Raw genomic sequence first — 23,005 nt, 5'->3', positions numbered from 1 at the left:
GGCATTGCACGGGCCAGGAAAAGCTGGGCTGGGCATTCTCACATGGAGAGCATCAAGCTCCCAACTCAACACTGGGATGGGAGGAGAGGTGGGAGGGGATAAATAAATATTTTTCAAACAGTAAGATCTGTCTTGGTGCTACTGAAAGAAAGCATGAATGAAAAGTCTGACAATGGTATTTTAAAATAATAGTCTGCAGATCTAACTCATTAAAAGCAAGAGCTTTGCTAATACTTCATGAAGGCACCCTGAAAAATCAGAAGTGGCTTAGGCCATTATAGAAGTGATTGACACTGTTCCCTCAAAAGCACGCAGATTGCCCAGTCCTGTTTTTCTGTATATGCAGCCTTTGCTTTTCCTCACTTTAATACCATTTAAAATGTTAGCATACATAATTCTACCTCTCTAGGAGTGCACAGAAACAGAAGCAAAGTATATAGGCAAAGACTGTACATGGAAGAATAAAATATTAGATACTAATTATAGCACTGTTACTCAAAGAAGACAGCTCAGTTGTTTAAATTTCATAGGAATGAAAATCTACAACAGGTTTGTCAACAGGTTTCTGAAGACCCCAAATGCCATTTCACACTTTTACAGATGCTACTAATTATTCTAGTAAGACTAATGCTTAATGGGGTTTCAAAATTCTAGACACTAATTTCAATGTTTTTACATGTTTTAAGTATGTAATACTGACATTTACAACTGGTTGGGTACCATAAATTTATGGCACAGAGTTTTTACCTGTTAGATAAAGTGCAACGTGTGTGCAGAAATACCTTCAAAAAATGAAAGGACAGTGGTGAACAGATCCAAAGCTTTTTCTTATCCGTTATAAGTAGTTGTTCAGTTACAGTTGTTATGTTAGCAGATGTACTGCTAACATAGTGCTTCTTTGCAATTACAGAATGCTACCAATCGCAAGAAAAGGCAAATCTAGAATCATAGAATGTCCTGAGTTGGGACAGACCCACAAGGATCATCAAGTCCAACTCCTGTCCTTGCATAGGACAATCCCAAAATTCAGACCACATGTCTGAGGGCGTTATCCAAATGCTTCTTGAATATCATCAGGCTTGATGCTGTGACTGCCTCCCTGGGGCGCCTGTTCCAGAGCTCCACCACTCTCTGGGCGAGGAACATTTTCCTAATACCCAACCTAAACCTCCCCTGGCACATCTTCCTGCCATTCCCTCCGGTCCTGTCATTGGTCACCAGAGAGAAGAGATCAGCGCCTGCCCCTCCTCCTCCCCTTGTGAGGAAGCTGCAGATCACAATGAGGTCCGCCCTCATCCTCCTCTTCTCCAGGCTGAAAAAACCAAGTGACTTCAGCTGCTCCTTGTACGGCTTCCCCTCTAAACCCTTCACCACCTGCATGGCCCTCGTCTGGGCACTCTCTAGTAGCTTTATAACCTTAATGTGCTGTGGTGCCCAAAACTGCACACAGCACTCGAGGTGAGGCCGCACCAGCGCAGAGCAGAGTGGGACAATCCCCTCCCTTGACTGGCTGCAATGCAGGGCTTGAACTCCAGGACATGTTTGTCCCTCTTGGCTGCCAGAAAGATCTACGAATTATGTACAAAATATGTCTCCATATTCAGCCTCCACATTCACCATATTCAGACTAAGTTATGCTATGATTCAACTTGTAATATGAATCTATACAAAAAACATGCGTACACACATCCACATGTGTGCTTAGGCACACAAGCATATACATTACTGATAGCCTGTACAAGCAGACAAGAACTCTAAAGTCTCTTCTATTCTTGCCAGTTATCTGCTATATGATTGTGGAGATTTCAGTTAAAAATAAATGTGGGTGAAACCATCCAGCAGTTTTATTTCTCTCTGCTAATGCCTTACTGGCTGGATTTTCATACTGCTGAACATCAGAAGGACAATTTCAGACTGTGAAATAAGTCTGATTTTATCCTCTCAAGCCTCTCAGAGTCCTCACTAGTAAAACAGAAAGTAATACTTTTCTCTAGTTAACATAGTTATGCAAACTTAAGTTTTTAAAAAATGCAGTTATAAAAGGACAATCATTATTTACTTATTGTCGATGCATTTATTTTAGTCTACAAGTGATATAAATGAAGTACTTATATGAGTAAGTTTCCAATATTTCTATTCACTACAATGCAAACAAATTCAGAAAGGTCATAATGTCCAGTGAAGAGCACCATGAGCTGGGAGTACAGGAACCTACAGCTGCTAGCAAACCACCCTCTCTTTGATGATGAGGTAGCAAAAAATTTGGGTATCATTGCTGTCACATTGCATTGTTCTAGCAGGGTTTCCATAGGAGAAACTACTGCCAGCTTGTTTATTTTTACTCCATTTCCAACCCACCTGTCCAGGTCTGCAGTAAAATTGGGAAGCAAAACTGGAGTTGAAGGCAAGAGGGGATGGGAGATGCAGGGGAGGAAGGCATTAGCACAGCTCCATTCTCCTGCCTCAGTGCCGCCATGCCTGCCATCACAGAGACATCTGGTATGCAGCAACAGTGATTTTCAATGTGCAGAAGCTATTTCCCAAGCCGTTAAAGTTTTGAGCAACAGAATCTCTAAGAATTGTGTGTTGGTTATTGCAGGTTCTCTTGGAAAGTATCATGTCCCTTTGATTTATAATTAACTCTACCTACTTTTTCTATTTGTTCTCAGAATGCGGCATGTCATAATAATGTAAAACATTTCCATCCTGAGAATTTTTAAAACATTTTGCGGATATCAGTGAGTTTAGGCTGGTATTACTGTTTACAGGCAGGTGAATCCAATCTCCACACCTCTGGGAAACCACATCACATGGGCTGGACAAAGATGCAGAAGCCAAAACAGAACAGAAGCTAGGCTAGTTCACTGCCAGTTTGCAGGACACCATTCTGATTCCACCTCCCATTTCAATAAAATAATATGTTTGTGAAAATTTGCTCTTATTTTTTAATAATTTTAAAATGTGAAGTGTTATAAGTATATTTATTATTTTTATAGTTAGTTATTTTTATTATCTTCATATACTTAGAATTGTCTGTACTAATTCTTAGAACAATAGTTCTAGTGTTTGTAATTACAGGTACTTAACCTGCAATATAGCCAGATAAGAAGTTTAAAAGTAATTTGGAATTTCATTATTGTGGCAAAGGAATGTGTATTTCTCAAAGTCTTTGCTGTTAACCAAGCCAGGTCATGTCACACAATGAAACACACAGAACTGGTTCTGTCCTCAAGTTTCCGCAGTGCTCTTCTCTCTTGTTTTAAAAAGTTCATGGAAGTTATATCTCCCTTTTTTCCCTGAGAAATTATTCTAATGTCTGAAAAAGTTGCTCTAAAAATATTTTTTAGTTACTAGGTGTTAATGTTCAAAGCATTGCATCTTTTCCTCTGTAAATAACTACAAAAAAACAAATATTCACAGATGAGCAAGTGCCTGCAAGGACTCTGGCTTAGCCAAGACAAGTTTCATCTTCAGCCTTGTCACGGAGCTTGCATGGCACTTGCTGGTCTGATAGCTCAGATTCCCTACCAAACTCGTTGATCTGTGACCTCTTTAAAAAAGAAACTTAGAATCAATAAATATTTCTAATACTTTCCCAGCTCCTTAAATTCCTCTCTATAAAGTCACTTTTCTCATGCCAGAGTTGAGGAAACCAGCAATTCCTCAAATGCCCATGGCTCTCCACCATCCCTTGTAAGCAAGCAGTGAGTTACTTTCCCGTATTCAGTATCAGCATCCAACACCAAATCGAAGTGCACACCAAGACAGTGAGCATGGGGCACACTGCACAGCTCCTGCGCCTGAGGGGGAACGGCTGCTTTTTGCTAAAAATGCAGAGGTGGAAGGACAGCTAGCTAGGCATCGAAATTCCCACAGAACAAATTGTAATGTTATTGAGGTGCCATTTAATCATATATATGGTAAAATTAATTATGGCTGATACCCTGGAACCTTGAATAAGATATTGATTACTTCAAATAAGTGACTGAGTCTAAAAGTACATATGGACATAGTTATGATGCTGCGTCTTCAGTGGCATCAGCAGACAAGGGATGCTGCAGGTAAAGTTTTGCTCTTTGGGAAACCTGTAAATTCAGCACAGTTTCCATTTGTCTCACTTCTTAAATAATAACTGGACTTGACAAAAGGTATTTATCAGATTATAGCATTTCAGCTAGGATATTCTGTATGTCAGATGTTATTAGTTTTAATCAGGCTAAAAGCAAGGTGTTGACCTCAGTCTTTCACGCAACCATACAGCAGACATGCTGCTTTTGGTCACATGATGAAGGGACACAGCCATGCCGCCATGCATTAACCACTGCTTAAGAAAGTTTGATGTGCCCTTTTGTTTTATTTTCCAGTTTCTTTCCATCCTGTTTTTATAGATATGGTTTTCATATACAGATCTATGTTTTCATTGATTACAATGAACAGAATTACTGATATGGCATGTTTTTATTGAATTAATTAGAATATTGTGAGGAAGAATTAACCAAAATTTTGGCCCTAAAATACTTTTACAGTATTTTCTCCACAATCTTAGAGAAACAGAAGATAGCATTTTCAAAAATGTTGGGAATTCATTTGAGGATAATCTGTGTTTTTGCACCTCCTTAGCAAGACTTCACTAAATATTTAGATTAAAACCCTTTTTGCAACATAAAACTAGCATATTCTAAATCTACCCTGCATCAGGTAGGACATTTTTACACCCTCTTTCTAGTCTAAAAAAATGACACTCTGAGTAAGAGTTGCAGAGATTGGTCTCCAATGTACTCCAGGGCTATCTAACTCTCTTTGTTGGCATCACTCCAAGCAAAAATTAAACTTTTAAACATGGGACACCATTTTTTCTCCTGACAACTGACAGTCAAAACTACAGAATTTGGAGTAACAGGAAATCCAATGAAAAAGAAAATCAGATAAATCACAGTAATCACAGTGTTCACCATGAGAGGCAGCAGAAATCTCAATAAAATATTATCCTGCTTACTCAGAGTACAGAGTTCCAAAAACACTTGCAATGTGGAAATGATGGCAATGAATAGCAAAATAATGACTATCTCAGTTTTTCCAGGCCAGCCCAATCACCTTTAATTGAATCGACAGGATGGCGAAGAGGCTTTCAGAGACGGAATAATAGAACCCACAGTAAGGACAGTCAGAACAACATAGAATCGTAGCATCATTTAGCTTGGAAAAGACCTTTAAGATCATCAAGTTGAACTGCTAACCTAGCACTGCAAAGTCTACCACTAAACCATGTATGTACTTACCATAACCCTCAAAAGTGTTATAAGCCAAATTTTATGTCTTTAAAATAATGCTTCTGCAGTTGGTTACAATTACAAAATAACATTCTAGAGGATTTGTTCAAATGAAATTACATTTGGATAAAGTAATTGTAATTAAAATCTCTGCATTGCCACACTATTTTCAGATGACAATTGTATTTCTGAGGTAGTAAAATGGAAGAAACAGCTCTTCAATTTTAGTCTTCCAAGCAGGTCTTGTGATGAGTGTTGACTCTTTCTTGAGTCAAACTATCAAGATTTTTGCCATTAAGTTCAATCAACAGATATGAAATCTTTAAAAACGCGTATTGAATAAATACAAAATCTTTACAAAGGAGTAGGTTTGGCAGCCTTGATAATTTCTTGCATTATAGGATGCAATCACACATCACATTCTGCTATGAGTGAATTTTTCCTAATGGACTCCCATAGCTCCGAAAACATGCCCAGACACAAAACGTCATGGATTCAGCATCTTCCCTCTGCTAGTGGCCAGCACAATGCTAAAGCTTTAGGCAGGGCAGAATGTTGTCAGAGCTCTAGAAACACTTGAAAAGGCTACCCACAATCCTGACTGAATGGTGCTAATGATGAAATGATTTTCACATTTTTCAAAGTCAAACATTGTAAATTCCATTTCACTGAGATGTGGAAGACTATGGAGGTTATCTGAACTTTAATTAAAAAGGAATAAAAATAAAAACTAAAAGCTGGCCCAAGATTTTTTGTTCACATCATCCACTTCAGATCATTCTGATGCAAAGTAATAGATTTGACCTGTATTTGCCTTAATGCCAGTAAGAGCCAGGAAAGACACACTACCCAGAGCAGACACAGCCATCAGCTCCCCCTTTGATAAATTCTCATTCTGAATTGGTTTTCTTTCCAAACTAATTCTTAAAATTTTTCTTTCTAAAAGTTTCATAATCTTTTTTACAACTTGGGTTTAACACAACATTTCCAACTGGTTTTGTTTTATTTGAGGGAGGTCTCCTGTTTATAGGGCAGGAGTTTACCAGACCTGTGCTTTAAAAAGGACAAGAGATGCTGTAACAGCAGGAAGCATCAGTCTGCTCATGCACCCCTCTAGATTTGTAGAGGGGATGAAGAACCTAACTAACCTAAGGAATGCAAAACTCAGAATTTAATCATCTACATTGTTGCCCTTTGCATTACATTATTAAGGGTCTGCAGAGCCGGTCTTATGAGGGGTGTCTGGGGGAGCTGGGGTTGTTTAGTCTGAAGAGGCGGCTGAGGGGAGACCTTATCACTCTCTACAACTACCTGAAAGGAGGTTGTAGCAAGGTGGGTGTTGATCTCTTCTCCCAGGTATCTAGCGATAGAACGAGAGGAAATGGCTTCAAGCTGTGTCAGCGGAAGATTGGATATTAGGAAAAATTTCTTCACTGAAGGAGTGGTCAGGCATTGGCACAGGCTGCCCAGAGAGATGGTGGAGTCACCACCCCTGGAGGTGTTCAGAAAACATGTAGACATGGCACTCCAGGGCATGGTTTAGGAGACACGGTAGTGTTGGGGTGATGGCTGGGCTTGATGATCCTAGAGGTCTTTTCCAACTGCAATGATTCTATGTTCTTTAACCTAAGGTGATGTGGGGTGTTTTTTTTGTACCCTATACTTTTTTCCACCTTACTTCTGCTTCTGGCGTTGCTGTATAATGCAAGAATTTGCTGAAAGACACTTAGGACTCTGCTGAACACACTGTTTGTAAAACTCTCACAGATGACTCATTCAACTTAATTGAAATGTAACAGAACTAATATACTTCAGACCAGAGAGCAAATGATTATTTTGTGTAGATTATCCTTTGCCTTCAGATTTAAGAAGATGTAACTTTTGGGCTTATAATGGAAATTCGGTTGCAGCCATGACTGTAAAGCACCTCCAACACCGCAGAATTACAAGTTTCAGACTAGTATAGCCCTGTTCTACTTTAGATAAAATATTTCTGATTTACATCCTTGTAAATGAGGTCACCTGCTAATGCAAACATTTTCCATGATTTAAATCTTTTAAAGAAGGGTAAAAGCCATTCACACATATTTTAGGGACAGAGACCCCCTGCAGCTCAGCTGAATGCTGTGAGAGGTACAAATGTAGGAGGAATGTAGTGAATGGATAAAAAATTCAAATCCTGAATAAAACATTCTGATCAGTCATTAATGACGCATTAATGACTGTGGATGCAGCCCTTGGTAACGGCAAGTCCAAGTATGCTGTTTGCTGGAGCACGTGGTTCTTTTGACTGAGGGGGGGCCTCTATCATTGAGCAAATCTTGCTCAGCCGCCCCCATCTCTGGAACAATTTTTCTAAGTCTTTTTTTTTCTTGTGCTGAGCAGGGACAAGATGATAACAGTGGCTGGCACTAGCAAGTTAATTTTATAACGAAAACTGACATCCTACTCGAGTACTAGCAATTTAAGACAGTAATGGATTGTCAGTTTTAGCTGGAAAGTGGTTGTTATATGATTTTAGAAGTCTTTTGCATATTTATTTTGTCCCACTTTAAATAAATTTGGGTAAGATTTATCTCGTTAGCTCCAAATGCAAGTCCCTCCTGGCCTGATTGAGGAAACAAATTAGACTTTGCAAACATTGTAAAGACTAAATCAATACATTAATATTTAGGGGACATTAAGGAGGTTTATTAAACAGAAAAATGGCCTTGAGTATTACTTTGGAAATATCACACGTTTAAATAAAAAACATAAGTTGTGGTTTCTGACTGAATCTATAAATTGCATTTACATAGATAACTGAATTATTTACACACACACCATGTCAAGTGCAGATTATGTGCAGAAATGAGATGATGCAGACAGGGCAGAACAGGAGCAAGTGCTATGTCTCACACGCACAGGGTCTGTCCCAGGAGGAGCCCCATACGTGCCTGGCATGGGCTAGATTAAAATAAAAATTAAGATGCCAAGTAAGAAAATGTTTTTGTCACCAATTCCCTGGTATTGCCATTTTGGTACTGATGGAAGTCACTGATGTAACCAGGAACTGGGCTCCCGTGGGATTCAGAAGGCAGAGGGTGCAACAGAGGTAGGCAAGGGCAGCAGAGAGCATGGGTAGCTGGAGACAGGTGGTGGCAAAGGGAATGAGACCTGCTATCTACACCTCAAAGCTTAAACCACAGACCTATTTGAGCTGTGCATCCATGACAGACCACAATAAAGCCTTGAAAAACACCCCCCAGTCCAGACTGTGCCAGTGGATTCTGGTGCTGCTGTCCCCAGGAGCAATGCCAGGCTCCTCGTTCATGTTCAAGGAGACAGAGTTAAAGTTGTCAGATCCTTAATCCCATTGTTAGGAAGACCACGGATATAAACCTCACTCACCAACACTATGGCCACCCCAGCCCCACCAGCCCCTGCGGGAACCACTGTCCCGGACCCTGGCCACTCTCCCTGGACAGCCCATCCACAACGCAATATAGACCAGCACCTTAAAATTCACACATGGCTAAGTTATATTTGCCTAGACTTGTAAAAGTGTTGTCCCTTAGCTGGTATGTGTGATCTCCATACCAACTGTATTAACAAAGCATAACAAAATTCTCCCTGAGCCCTCATTTCACTAGGTTAAAGAAAGCAATCTCTTTCATATGTGTTCCTTATTCTCCTAATCTCGTGGTAGCCTTCCCTTGGCAGCTGAGGCCCTTTAGAACACCCTATTCTGGCCTTTATCTCCCTGGAGTCACAAACAAGAAGCCTGACTTGTCCTTTCCTCACATGGCGCAATAGCATCATTACTGTGTCCTCACACACAGAGAGAACCGGAGACTTTGGGCTGTAACCTGTCACTCTGCCCTGGGGCAAAATTAATTCTCAAGGACATTGGTAAACACGTCTTAATATTTCTGCAAATTGAAAGGGAAACACAGCTTGGAAGATGCAATTTAAATTTCGGTAAAATAAATGCCAGATTAGAAATGGCAGAAATTGCAACCTTTAGCTAGAAAAATTATGAGCAATATAGTGTGATAAGAGGTATTTAATTTTTTTACTTTACTGTGGCAAACGTGATATATTAAATCATCTGCAGTTCATGACTTTGAAGATCAAGCATCTGGCACTGAGGTAGACTGAGTTGATTACAAACTCCTACCTTCTAAACTTTTAATTAATTACTTCATAATTCTCACTTCTTTTTAATAAGGTCACTGAAATAAAGTTACATGGATTATCTCCTTCTCTGTCATATGATTTCTCTTTCACTGATGTAAATGTGGGCTAAAGACGCGTTAGGCTTTTTTCTTTTTTATTAACTATCTTGATTAATCTTCTTGGTACAAAAAGATGTAAATATGTAATAAGTAACAGTCAACTAGACTTGACTTGGTGGTCTTCTTAAGGCATTAAGCAGGGATTTGGGAGGTTGAAACTCAGCTTCAAGCTCTGCCAGAGATTCCTGATTGGCTGGGGCCAAACCCCACTAGGTCTCGCTGCTCCCTGTATCCGCATGGGACAGTGATGGAGAGGCTGTTGCTTCCCTTCAGCTGTAGTTATTTACTGATCATGTTACCTTTCTATGTTTTACTCATGGAAATTAAGGCAACTTTAACACATTAAAATGTATTTATTTTCTGAAACACATAAATATGTTCAGAAATTGTTAGCCCAAATAGCGGAGAAGAGGATATTCAAAATGACAGCTGCTGGATCTGTGTGTATAGAGTGACTTCATACACACATACCAAAAGCAAAAGAAAAAAAGAAGGAGTTGGATTTGCAGGGCCTTTAAAGTGGAGTTTCATAGCAAATAATTTTGCAATCTGGAGTTTGAACCAATTTAGGAGCTTAAGATCAGACATAAATCTTCATTCATTTAATTTGTAACACAATGTACAAACGCCTGGCTTTTCCAGCTCTGCTGTTTTCTGCAGGAGAACACCTTCTTTCCATGCTACTTGACAGAATACAGCCTGTAGGGCAGAGGAATTTTAAAGAGCTAAGAGTCTGCTTTCAAATTTTCTTTTTCTCCTGTTATTTCATGTGCTGCTCTAGGTCTGCTGCTGATCATTTGTTCACAATGTAAAAGGAAACCCAGCCCTGTGACTGAACGATTTTACTTTGGCAAAAGGCCTGCTTTTCCCTTCATTTATTTCCCCCCAAAAGCAGTTGTTGTTTCTAATCCTGAAATATAAAGCCATGAAAAATATTAAAAGGAAACATAAAACTGCTTCCATAAAATGTTATTATGTCATGCCTACAAACCCTATTCAGCAGGAAAGAGTATATAAGTTTATAGCACCAATTAGCTGTTCGATGTTTCCTTTACAGTCTTGGTTACTTTCAGACAGGTCAGTCTCTATCTCAAAGGATGCATGAATCTTGCATCCTTACCTCCTGAGTCTCAGCACACAGAAGGTGAAGTGATGGCTTTAGCAGCACTGTAAGTGTGAAGCGACCTGGTTAAAAGTGCTTACATGTACAAGTCCCATTCGAGTCTGCTGGATAGATAACAACAGTAGTAAGTGTGATGCAGGTCTCCAAATTACCATGCAAAACCCAATGCTGATTCAAGGTGGTATCCCACCTGTTTGGGACAAGCAGTTGGTGTGACTCACACCCAATCTGCTGAGAATCCATTGCATGGCTGATAACTATTAATATCAATAGTAATACGTACATAAAGACATGAACTGGAATGGAAAGAAATGGCCACAATCCTCACTGAGATGGGATAGGGCATCCTCCAGAGCTGCTGATCCGCCTCTGCCACTCAGCAGATGCAGGACCTCTCCCTACAAGCAGGGAGCTCAGCAGCTTTCTCTTCTCGCTAAGTGCTAAGAGAACTACACAGGCAAAAATGCAAAAATGCAAAAATTTTTTTAACTTTATCTTGAAAATGGCTCACTTGTTCTGACTATGCTTCATGGAGCTGGTCCCTACTTCCTACATAAATTATAACTGAAACAATATTGGAGTAACTGGATATACATATACAATTGAAATAATAATTGATACTGGCATAGCTTCTTCACTGCAGCTTCCCAATCCGGAGGCAAACAAATACTTCTGTACTTCGTGAACAACCCCTCCACATAAACAGTACGTTTATGGGTCTTCATGCAGCAACCACCTCTGAGGAAGGTTATGAAAATGACTAAGTGATGGCATTTTGGCTGTACTAATAAAATACTGTTCTTTATGCAACAAATACACTTAGCTCTCACAGAGCTACAGTCTAACATTCTTACAAACCATTGGGGTCTAAAGGTCCAGTGGTTAAGGATAATTAGTTGGAGAAGCGTTTCATACACGTTATTTGTAAGAGATTTTGGTGTGCCATATGGATTTATAGGGATTGCCATTTAAATTCTTCTGTTTTATATTCATTGCTTTATTACTCATAAAAATGCAAAAGAAAATGTTAATGACGATTACACCAAAGACTAATAAGTTAAAGCCTTAGGTTATACTTTGCATTTCTGGAGATATAAATGCAATCGCTTAATAATTATGCATATTTTTAAGTACTGAGTTATTATTTCTCTATATACTTGTAGTTACCCTAATTAATTTTAAGCTCCTGTTTATATGTTTTATACATGCAATTAATTTCCAATTGTTTTTAGCCCTTTGCACAAGGGCATTAACTATTACAAAGAAAATCAGAACTAAGAATTGTTCACCCTGGAACAATACAATAATTACCTCCACGCGTGTAAAACTGACACTTTTTCTACAGCACTTATAACAGAAAACTGTCTCACAGAAATGAATGGATGGTTCTTATCAACAGTATTGGGATCTTAGCATTTCTGGGAGAAAGCTGGTCTGGAAGAAATAAATTTTAATGCAAAATCAGCTTTTTTTTTGTTTTAATGAATTTCTATTAGGTTTCTAAAACTAATAGAATTTCTATTTTTGAAAAATTGCTTTATTAATTCTAATCTTACCTTTTTTAAGCTGATGAATTAGTTCTTGTTCTTATAACAGTGCTTGTGATGCCACACACCAGAGAAGACTCTTTAAGTGCTCCAATGAAATACTGCATATTTTAAATGCCAATAAAATTTACCAAAAATTTCATACCTAACACTTCATGGGGGTAGGGCACATCCATACCGGCAGGTAAGCTGAGTTCTACAGTGAACAGAAAGAAGGCCTTCGGGGCTGTGGGGCTGCTGATGGGGTATAAAATGTTTTGGTGAACCCTTCCTTGCAGCTGAGCTGTGCTGGGAAGAGGACAAGCTTTCCAAGGAGTGACCTGCCACCCTGCCTGTTGATGCAGGAGCACCACGGGATGAAATATTTTTGTGCTTTCTCCCAGGATGCCCTCAAGGAACCACCTTTGAAGGAGCCCACAAACCAACTAATTTTCCTCTTTTAAAATTATCTTCAAAATAGTCCTGTAGGAAATTTGGAGGCGGGCTGTTGGGGTGCCGGTGCAGCTGATGGCTGTGCCACCTGCAAACTCTGCATGACAGACTGTGCTCTGGTGTCTGTCCCACTGCATCCATCAGTTGTCTTTGGTATTTTTATTACATGATCATCAAGGCATGTGTTGTGGCCTTGTTCCGTCCCCAAAGGACAGTCGGGTCCTGATCTGCAGTGACCCTTCCACGGCATGCTGCGGTAGCACCACTGGCTATTTCTGAACATGTTTTGACATCATAAAGGAAACCAGGATGTTTCTGGCAATATTTGTTAACAGTGTTAAAATGCAAAGGCTGTAAACCTGCTCTGAACTCTGAACCTGGTTATGCACTTTTACACAGTGACTAGGTTGAATACCATATGAAACAACTAAGTTTTGAGCCATGCAGGTGACCAATATTAAAGTGACAGGTATCTGCAGAGTACAGCTGCAGGGAACTTCAACTCCACTATCGTACTGGTATTTTCCTTTTATATTTTTACATCTTGTTCAATTGCAGGAGTGTGGATTTAAACCTGATTTTGGCAATTTGGAGACCCTTCTGGGCTCCAGAGCCCAGAATTATCTATTTTCAGGGGCCCAGAGCCAATGGCACATACATTCGATGGCTACATACATCAAAGCAAGAAAAGCAAGGAAAGCAAAGAAAGCAAAGAAAGAAAGCAAGCAAGAAAGCAAGAAAGCAAGCAAGCAAGAAAGAAAAGCTTTAAAGTGTGCTTAGCTGATGTTTCCCATCTATAAACCATTTTTTTCTAGTATATCTCAAACAAAGATTTGCAATCGGTTTAAACACGTACCTTGTACAGTTAAGTGCACCTGCATCGTTCTAGGAGTGTGTTGAGTTTGCACAGAACAAGTGTATGGACCGTCATCTGTCACGTCTACGTCCTGTATCTGCAGGCTGTATTCTCTTCTATTTGCTGTTGCGATTGAAACTCGAGGATCTACTGACCACTTATCACTTCCAGCAAAAATAATACTCGACCGATTCAGCCAGGCACCTTTTGAAGCTCCATCTTCCAAGTAACACCTGGAAGAAAAGGTGAAACTCTAAGTATGAAAACATAGATTTTAAATACCATTAACTTGTTATCGATTTTTAGACTGCATACAGCTGTAATGTATTAGAGTTGAACTTCAAAACATGTCATTTCTTAACTCACAAATCATCATAAAACCAAAAGCCTATCTTACAAACACACAATAAACACAAATATATTTTTCTGCTCTGTTCTTTCTTTCTGATTTTCCTGCTGTGAGCATTCAGTGAAGCAGTAGGTAGAAAGGCTCAGTTATTTCTGAACTGGACTCAATTACTTGATTGGAACAGCCCTTCCTGCTCCAGGTTCAGCCCATAGGGATCAAGAGTAGGCACATGCACCTCTGCAAAATTATTGTCCCTTTCCTAAGACACAATAAATTTCTGCTTGCTTAGTTAAGGAATCGAGAGACTTTTCCGACCAAAAACTACAATGACATCTTAGAATGCAAAACAATATTTCTTTCTTTTCAAAGGTTATTAGATTTGTCATTGCTAATCATATTCAAGACATCTTGTCTAAAGCAAACATACATTCAATTAGCACGGATTTTGCTGCTGACAACAACAGTGGAATATAAAGCATACTTCTACTAAATATTTTTTAAAATGTGTTTGGTATGGTAGTGACTCAAACAAATGTAATTTTTTTATTATGCCATACTTTATCTTTTTTCCAATTATTATTAGAGTAATAACTAAAAATATTGCTCTTTGGGGTATAAGAGTCAAGTTGGAGCTCAGGGAATAACACCACCCCTACAATCAGAAGCAGATGTACCCCATACAGATTCCTTTCTTTCTAAATTTTCTTTCAAAAGTATTCCTCCATAAAGTAAAGGCTTTGTTTTTTTAAAATGAGTAAAAAGTACAGCTGGAGAATGAAAACACATATATCTGAAGAGTCTGACAGCATTTCTACACAATATCTGGGGGGATTTGAACATGGCACCAGAGATTGCAAGGGAATTGCAAGCTGAACACACCAGTGTAGGTACTGCAAACTGTCTGAAACTAATCAGTTGAGAAATATAAAGAACAAGGTATATTGCAAAATCTAATTTGTAGTTGGTTTCACCATCCGTAGATTCAAAATCTAGTCAGAGTATTAAAGGTCAATGTTAATTGAAAATCTTTTCTGTAGATATGCAACCAAAAAAATAGCCACCCGGGCATAACAGAAGTATAACCTTCTACTAAGGTAATTAGGCACTGCAATATGCTGCTGTTGTCAATATTTTGTATTGCATATTAGGAAATATTTGTAATTTCTCTCTAAAATAGTTTTCCGTCTTAAGCTGCTCACTTGCACATTGGATGAAGAGAAGTGCACTGTGAAGGATACTATTAAATGTCACTGACAAGTCCTAAGAATAGCATGGCATCAAGCACAATTACTGAAGTTTTGTGGAAAAAGCAGTAAGAAGCTGGTGAATAGCATTGACAGTACTTCTTAGCACAAGTGAGTAAATAAGAAGGAAAGCAGAGGTTTGTTGGGGCAGGACTCCTGCAGAGGCGAGCCGGCACTGGTGTGAGAGTGCAGTGCTCCTGAATCTTGGACAGACAGAGCAGTGGCAGGGGAAATGAGGTGATGCTAGAGGATGCAAAGCTGAACTGGAGCTGAGGAACCCATGTCACTGGTAGAGCTAAAGGAGAGGCCACTCAGTGGCACACAGGATGGTAGGTTAAAAATGGTCCCACACTGGTAGGATAAATGTGATCCCAGGAGATGCTCTATTTTTTTAAGGCACCTGATGGCTTTGGAGTAGCCATCAAACTTCTGTCATCTGGAAAGAGGGGAGTGACACTGGGGACAGGTGGCAGAGCAGGAGAGAGAGAGGACACGAAAGACCACTCCTCAATCCCACAGGCATTTTGACTGTATGGTCAACTGATGCTTGGTCTATATTCTACTTTGCAGTGTTTGACAGTGAAAGCAAACCGTAGGCAAGGCAGCCTAGGGATGCTCTCCTGAATTTCAGCCAGAACCATGATTTTTGTGAGCAGCCAGGAAAACACAGGAAAGAGCAGCAAGTGAGGAAAGAACACATAATGATGGGAAGAAACCCAGTAAACACCAGCAGAGCACAGGACTGTGTGAAGTATGAGAATACAAGGGAAATACAAACACTGGGGATACTTCAGGTACTGTCTGGCCACAGACAAGGAAATGTTTGCCATTAAAAGAGGAGGATCGGAGACAGGAGATGAGACCTGAGCAAAAGAAAAGGGTGATAGCTTGGGTAGAGAGCATGGGAAACTAGGGCTGGGAGAGGGTGTACAGGAGGAACAGCCAGCAAAGACAGCCCCTTTTTGTGGCTGAGAAGTGATGGGATAGAAGGACAGAGAGATCATGCAGAAGGAACTTTATGAGCTGATGAAAAAGACCAAGCCTATGTGCAGTGATGTTAAGGATATTTAACTATGGCTCAAAAACTAAATGAGCACTATACTCCAATTTTCTCTAAAGATGACATCCAGCATTCAAGGAAAAGGCAGAGCAGCTAATGGAGTCAAGGGTAGAGAAAAACCTTAATGGAGTCAGGTTTCAGAGCATAGAACTGCAAATCCAGGAGCATGTGGGTTTTCTTTAAACAATCTGAAAGTGGTGCTATGTCACTGGAAAATCATAAATGTATTATCTACATTTAAGGAAATGAGGAGAGCGAATCAGACAAATTTTAGGCTAACCACCATGCTGACAATAGAATTTAAGGCTTTAAAACAACTTTACAAGTTGAAAGGAGGTAATACAAAGTGCAACAGACTAATAGGACTTTTTTATTTGATAAAGAGGTTTTTTACATGAAGGAAATCCAGCATAAGAAGAGAATGCAATAGATCTCATGTCTTTGATAAAACATTAAAATAGCACAACTATGGAAACTGTTAGGTGGCAGAAAATGGTGATTTCGTAGCTTAAACATATGGCAGTATTGTTTAAAGGGAAAAGTGACATTCTCTTTAGGAATAAGGATCTAAAAGCAACAGGCTGAAATTCTTCAGAAATGGATCATGAAAATAAGCATTCATTTAATTAATGATCTCAACATGAAATCTGAAAAGGTTCTGACAGAAGCTGCGTATGATATGGGATTAAAAAAAAATCACAGTTTATATAGCAGAGAATTGGGGTGTCACAGGGAAGTATCGCTTTGAGGATGGAGAGCGCAGCAGAGTCTGTGAATCCCCGCAGGAGGAGTTTTGTAGGGTCTAGTACCATTTGGAGAAGGCAAGGAGCTGCTTTCAAAGCCTTATGAACATTTTCAAATTATTCCAATGAACAGAAGACTGGGGCGAAGCAGAGAAACCTCAGATTTACTGACATTTTTCTACAATGCGTTTCTTTTCTACTGGTATTTCTGCAGCAGCTGGATCCAGTCAGTTATAAATGAATATTTTTGAAGGTAGTCTGTAGTTTCAGTGACCATTTACCATTTTACTTAACTCCTTCTTGTTTATACATATGCACACATCCAAAAATATGCAAGAAAGCGTTAACACTATAGCTTTTTCCAACAAGAGAGAAAAACAGCCTTCTCCACTCCCCACAGACAAAACCAGCCTCGCCTTACAGATTCCCTGCTCTCTGTGCAGCTTCTAAGAAAAAAAAAAGCCAACAAAAAAGATAATAAAAGGTGAAATTTTTTGTTATTAATTAAAGACAAAAGTGGAATTTTCATCAGATGCGAAGTGAACCACCCGAAAACCATGCTGAGGAGGGCAGTGCTCAGGGCTGCCTTTACAGCAGCTCCAAAGCATCCTCACAGCCTCCGCACGGCACCTACTCTGAAAGCCCCAAAGGGTCCCAAAAACTTCACATATAAACACAGCCCTTTTGATATCAAGACTTTCCTGCTGAGGAAAGGCAAGATACAGCAGTGCATAAAGGAACATGAGATCTCTTGCTGCTTTACTTGATATACAAAGGTATTTGCTTTAAATAACTTTCTAAAACTAATAAGAAAATTTGCTTTATTAATTTCTAGGTGCATTGGTATCGTGGATAGAGAAGAAAACCTGCTAAAATCAAGTTTCTTTTATATCCCACTAATTAGCAAAAAGTATGCAGTATAAAACTGCCATATAAAACATGAAAACTAAGGACTAAAAATGGAACGGATTTTTACTTGTTCAGGGAGATTTTCAAGTTTAATGAAAACAAAATCACAAAAGGTATTTCTAAAAATGTAACTAGGAGAGAAAACATTTCAGTTTTTTGTTCAGACCCCAACTAAGCATGTTGTATTGTGGAATAAGGTTGGCTCCAAACTAAAAATGATATTCCAAATAAGGTTCTTTGAAAACAAGTTAAATATTTTACCTCAGACAAGCTCCTTTAATACCCCAAACCATTCTTTTCTCTACATTTATTCAAAAGCCATGCAAGTTCCCTAACACTGTGGGAGTGAACTGATTTGAAAATGTTGCAGCATTTGACTGAAATATTTTGCACAGGGTAGCCTTCAAATTAAATAGCAGCCAACATGTTGCATTTTCCCTCTATGCACTTGAGATGCAATGGATAAAGGGCATATTTACTCCATGGAAGAAGTAATCAAATGATTCATCTCAGAAATGTTTTCTAATCTAACAAATTTAATCCCTTTCTGTTTGCAAATCAATCCTCATTTCTGAAAATGCAGTTATTGCTTAAAAGTATTCTGCAGGCAACTTGGACTACACAGTCACCATGTATGTTCCTGGGCATTGGAGGCAATGGTTCTGCAGTGTGGTTATTGCAGAAGAACAAAAATAAAGACAAATAAGGATTTTTTTCTCCTTTAAATGAAAGCTTGGTCTTCCACCCCCCCCCCCTTTATAATTTATATGAAAGAGCAGTCTTTCCATATATGTTTTGCGTGAGGTAACCAACCAATTTTGCATGGATGAACATTTGCAAAGAATAAACAATGAGAACAACAAAACCACTGTCCTCAAGCAAGCCAAGGGACCCGACCAGTGTGCATGGACTCAGACTGCAATACCACAACAAACCTTGTACACAACCTCCGTATTTCTCCCTACAATTGTATTTCTCACATACTTGATCTCTGGATGCACTTCCTCATTTTAACTAAGAACAGTATCTTAACATTATTTTTTAACCTGCAGATAGCAACTCTATTATTTTCATTGCACGAACATGAACATATCTGTCTTTTTTAACTGAAACCCTGTGATGGTTCAGCTCCAAAAGAAAGCAGGTTGCCTTGCTGCACATGCACGCTCTCCCCACCCAGGACCCTAGTCCGTCCCACTGCACTAGCAGTGATTGGGGTATTCTTGGCATCTTGTGACTGAGGACTGGGAAGGAAAGGCAGCTACAAAGAGACAAGACCTGGCAAAGGAAACCAGTGAAAACACCAGGAACCCAGCTGAGCGGGTCCGTGTGCCCTGGCTGCACCTTGCCATGCACGTGCCAGGGTGCAGCTCAGCTGGGCCGTGCAATGCCCACACTGCACCTGGGGAGCGCATGCACAGGACAATGGTGAAAACCTCTATTTCCTCAAGACTGCAGCAGTCTAGCTGAGCAAACTGTATTACAAATCCTAAAACAGGAGTCACTAAGCTAAGTTTTACTAAAAACTTAAAATTTGGGTTTGCACTCTGTTACAATTTGCTCATTAAGTCTTCCAAACATTTTAGGGAACTTAAACACAAGCTTTCAGCAAATCTGAGAAGTGAGTTTGAGCAGAGTTTGGATTTTATGTGAACGTATGAAGAACTGGCAACCTTCCACTGCAGCTCCCTCAGGATGAGTCTGAGCCTCAAGCTAAGAGCCCAACTCTTCTTCAACTTCTCCTAGTTTTAAGTGCCATAAATGCATGGAATAATAATGGCAGATCAATGCACACTTCTAGATCAGCACACACAAATCCCTGTGGGATCACATTACTGAATGTGCACAGTTGCTCCTGCCAGAGGTCAGCACCAGGACTGCGGGAGCTGTGGTCGATCCGTGGTGGATAATTCAAGCCAAAACATGTTGATGCTTAACAAGGTCCAAAAATAAAACATTTGTTACAGTAATGTGTAGGAAATAATTTATTGGAAAGATGGCAACCAATAGAAATTGCAAATATTAGTGGCCTTTCTTCTCTTCCCTTAAATTTTATTTTTAAGCTTCCTCTGCATCAGGGCAGCATTTTCTGTGATGTGATTTTAAAAATCTATGCATAGCACCAATTATTTTTAGAAGTTAATAATAACACTGTGGCACAATTAAAGAAAGCATAACAATCATTAAATAACAGTGACTTTTTCTCTTTTTACCTTTACATTTCTTGGAAAAGTATTGATTAAACTATAGCTGATGCCAGAAGAAAATTCTTCCATTTTTAAACTTGGAAGATTGGAAAGAGAACAATTTAATTTTTAACTGATGATTGTAATCAGAAATTCTCTACTCAACAAGCATAAAAAGTAGATTTTAATATTAACAGTCATATACGCTGAAGGTATTTTATTATTTTTCCGATCATTATTAATGGGGATGATCTTCTGTAATTTGTAAGTACAGAAAAATAGTCTCATAGAGCTTCCTTAAAGTTTTTAATCCTCTCTCTTTCATACCTCCCACTTTCCTAGCTCTCTAGTCTATTACTTCCCCATAATTAAAACATAGACCTATTAATCTTTGTAAAAAACAGTTCTTCACAGTTGCTTAATTAAAACTGCTCATGGTTTCTTTTTACAAGAGCCTTCATAGTGCAGCCAGCGTTGGAGCTCCCACCTTGCTGCCCTTGAAACAAACCGCACGGGATTGCACACAAAGCTTTCCCATGTTCCATATATCACATGGATATTTGACATATGCTTGTCTCCATACAGCCTTCAATACACTCTCTGGGGTTGCAGCTGGAGAGTACTTGGGCAGTACTTTAAAAAAAAAAAAATCTTAATTCAAGTAGGACCAAAAGCTACCATTATCCTCATTTCTTCTGCTTCTACTTACTTGACCCGAATTGCAAAGCCAAAAGGATAAGTAAGTTAAAAACTGTCTTATAAATCTGTAGCTAAATTCAACCCATGCAACTCTTTAAATATGCCCATTCAGCCCCATGGGTCTCCATTTAGTGCTCCCTCCTCATCCGTTTCTGCTCTGCTCCCTCCCCTGGTGGGACCGTGGGAGGTGAACATGAGCAGCCACGGGAAAGCTGGCTGGCTGGCTGGGAAATGCCACCCAGGGGCTATTGCACTGCTGAGCTGCAGAGTCATCCAAAACACGTCTCTGGCTTAGAGGAGACACCAAGTGACATACTGTGAGATGCTTCCTCCATAAAACACAACCCCTAAATGGTAAGACACATATTCCAGGTCAGAACATGACTCATTTCTGTGTAGGCTGTGCCTCTAAAACCAGTAATCTTGCTGCAGTTCAGGTTAAAAGTTCCATCTCATTTACAGAAAGTCCTGGAATCCTTTCTTTTCCCTGAAAACCTAGAAGAATTTGACTTGAAAATTTTTACAGTTTTATATAACTGGTCCTTTGGGTGCTGGAGGAGCTGATTGTAATGGCCACAAAGGATGACAGAATCCCCTTTCCGTCACCCTGCAGTGGATGAGTGTTCACCAAAGCAGATGTGAAGCACTTAACAGAGTTGTTATTGCTTACTACAGCATCTTTTTTTTCCAGTGAAATTGGTTTTGGCATTGAGTTACAGCCACTTTTCTCAGAACATAGAAAACCTTTGCAAAAAGCAGAGTTGCTAGAATTTTTCTGCTTTAAAGGAGATTGGCTTTGAGCTAAGCAGCAAGGGGAGAGAGAAACATGAGGGTCAGGATTCAGCCTAGGAAAACACCCAGAAGCTTAGAACATAAAATGATACATCCAAGCTCCAGAAACAGAAAAATCACACTAAGAACTTTTAATCACTACTGAGAACTTTTGCAAAGTCCTTTTACTGATGATCTGATAAACGTCTTCTCTGGGTTTTTCCATGGTTTCTTATGACTAACCTCTTAAAAGTTTGTTACACTAAGGAAACTTCTCTGAACAACAAAAATAACTCAGGTGCAATTATAGCCATCCTTTTACTCTTGTAATCAAAATCAGTTTTCTCATGTCTACTATAGGTCAAAGCCTGCAATTCTGCATGAAAAACTGCACAGCTGCTCATTAGCATCACAGCTTTTTAAAAATTTTATTCAAGAGCCTTAGACTGCCAGGGAGCTGGTGCACTGGGGGCTGGTGACCAGGCTGGTGCATGTCAAGCCCTGGCTTCCTCCATGCCCAAAGCTTGAGATGCCCCCACAGCTGCTCCCCCCAACAGTGCATGTGCTGGCACAAGCTGAGTGTAGTTGGAGTGTAAAGATGCAGCAATACAGGATATTAATAACAAGAAAGACTTAATAGAATTTAAAAATCTTAATCTTAGGAAGATTCCCCCCCCTCCCCTAAGAAGCAACACTATTTATTTACAGAACATGCAAATGTTAAATTATCCTGCAGAGGGAGACTGTTCTGTCATGAACGGGACAGAAATCTTCTCAGTCAGTTTCTCGGAAGTCTGATAAACAGGAGTTATGTAAAAGAGGGCAGAGAAGCAGTTCTTTTAAAACAGAGTTTAAAATCAGAACCCCAAAACTCTGTCTCACAGAAGCCAGAACAGCCCTAAAATAAATAATTGGCTTTGCTTTCCCTGGCATCTTCACTGTATGTCAAAGTCCTTAGATCTACCTTTAAAACTGTTTTCTGCTTAAAGAATGGCAGCAGCCCTCAGCTGAGATACGATGAGGTTTCTTTATATGAATGTGCACCTTTCCAGCACCAGCTCACCCCCAGGAGCTGAGCCGCCTGCCCTCTCCTTCTCACAGCAAATACCATACCCACTGCAAATTCTTGTGTGCTGCATTTCTGAAACAGCACCAGATGAGCGGGAATTAAAGAAAAGGGGTGCTAATGGATCAAATATAGATTTCAGTTTCTTTCTCTCTGTGCAGCCACCTGTTGACAGCAAACATTCATGAACTTTGCAGCATTTAACGTAGGTCCTGCAAACACTGCAAACTCTGCTTTGTTCCTCTATGAACCCCCCACAATGTACTGCCTCCTCTCTGCACACGTGTTGGCCCCACCACGCCACCATGTCCGCCGCAGCTTCTGCTCCCCCCACCCCTTTCATCTGCCTCGCTGCCAAACACTTTCTTCTTCCTCTCATCCTGGTACCAGTTTTTCTTCCTTGCAACCAGCAAGTCCCAACATCTCTGTTTTTCTTTGTTTTTTCTGTCAGTGGCAGAAGGAGCTCTGATTAT

The 23,005-nt window shown here is 39.7% G+C and overlaps 1 protein-coding gene across 1 annotated transcript in view; it reads right to left on the bottom strand.

The window, feature by feature from the left end:
- Positions 1-23,005, bottom strand: part of NEGR1 (neuronal growth regulator 1) — a 308,360-nt gene that overhangs the window by 145,316 nt on the left and 140,039 nt on the right. Inside the window, exon 2 of the mRNA XM_075097284.1 lies at positions 13,506-13,738. Within this exon, the coding sequence (XP_074953385.1) occupies positions 13,506-13,738 (233 nt within the window). The remainder of the gene's footprint in view (positions 1-13,505; positions 13,739-23,005) is intronic.

This window comes from Phalacrocorax aristotelis, chromosome 6, assembly GCF_949628215.1.
Source record: "Phalacrocorax aristotelis chromosome 6, bGulAri2.1, whole genome shotgun sequence".
Classification (NCBI taxonomy): Eukaryota; Metazoa; Chordata; class Aves; order Suliformes; family Phalacrocoracidae; genus Phalacrocorax; species Phalacrocorax aristotelis.
This window is presented reverse-complemented; position numbering and strand designations above follow the sequence as displayed.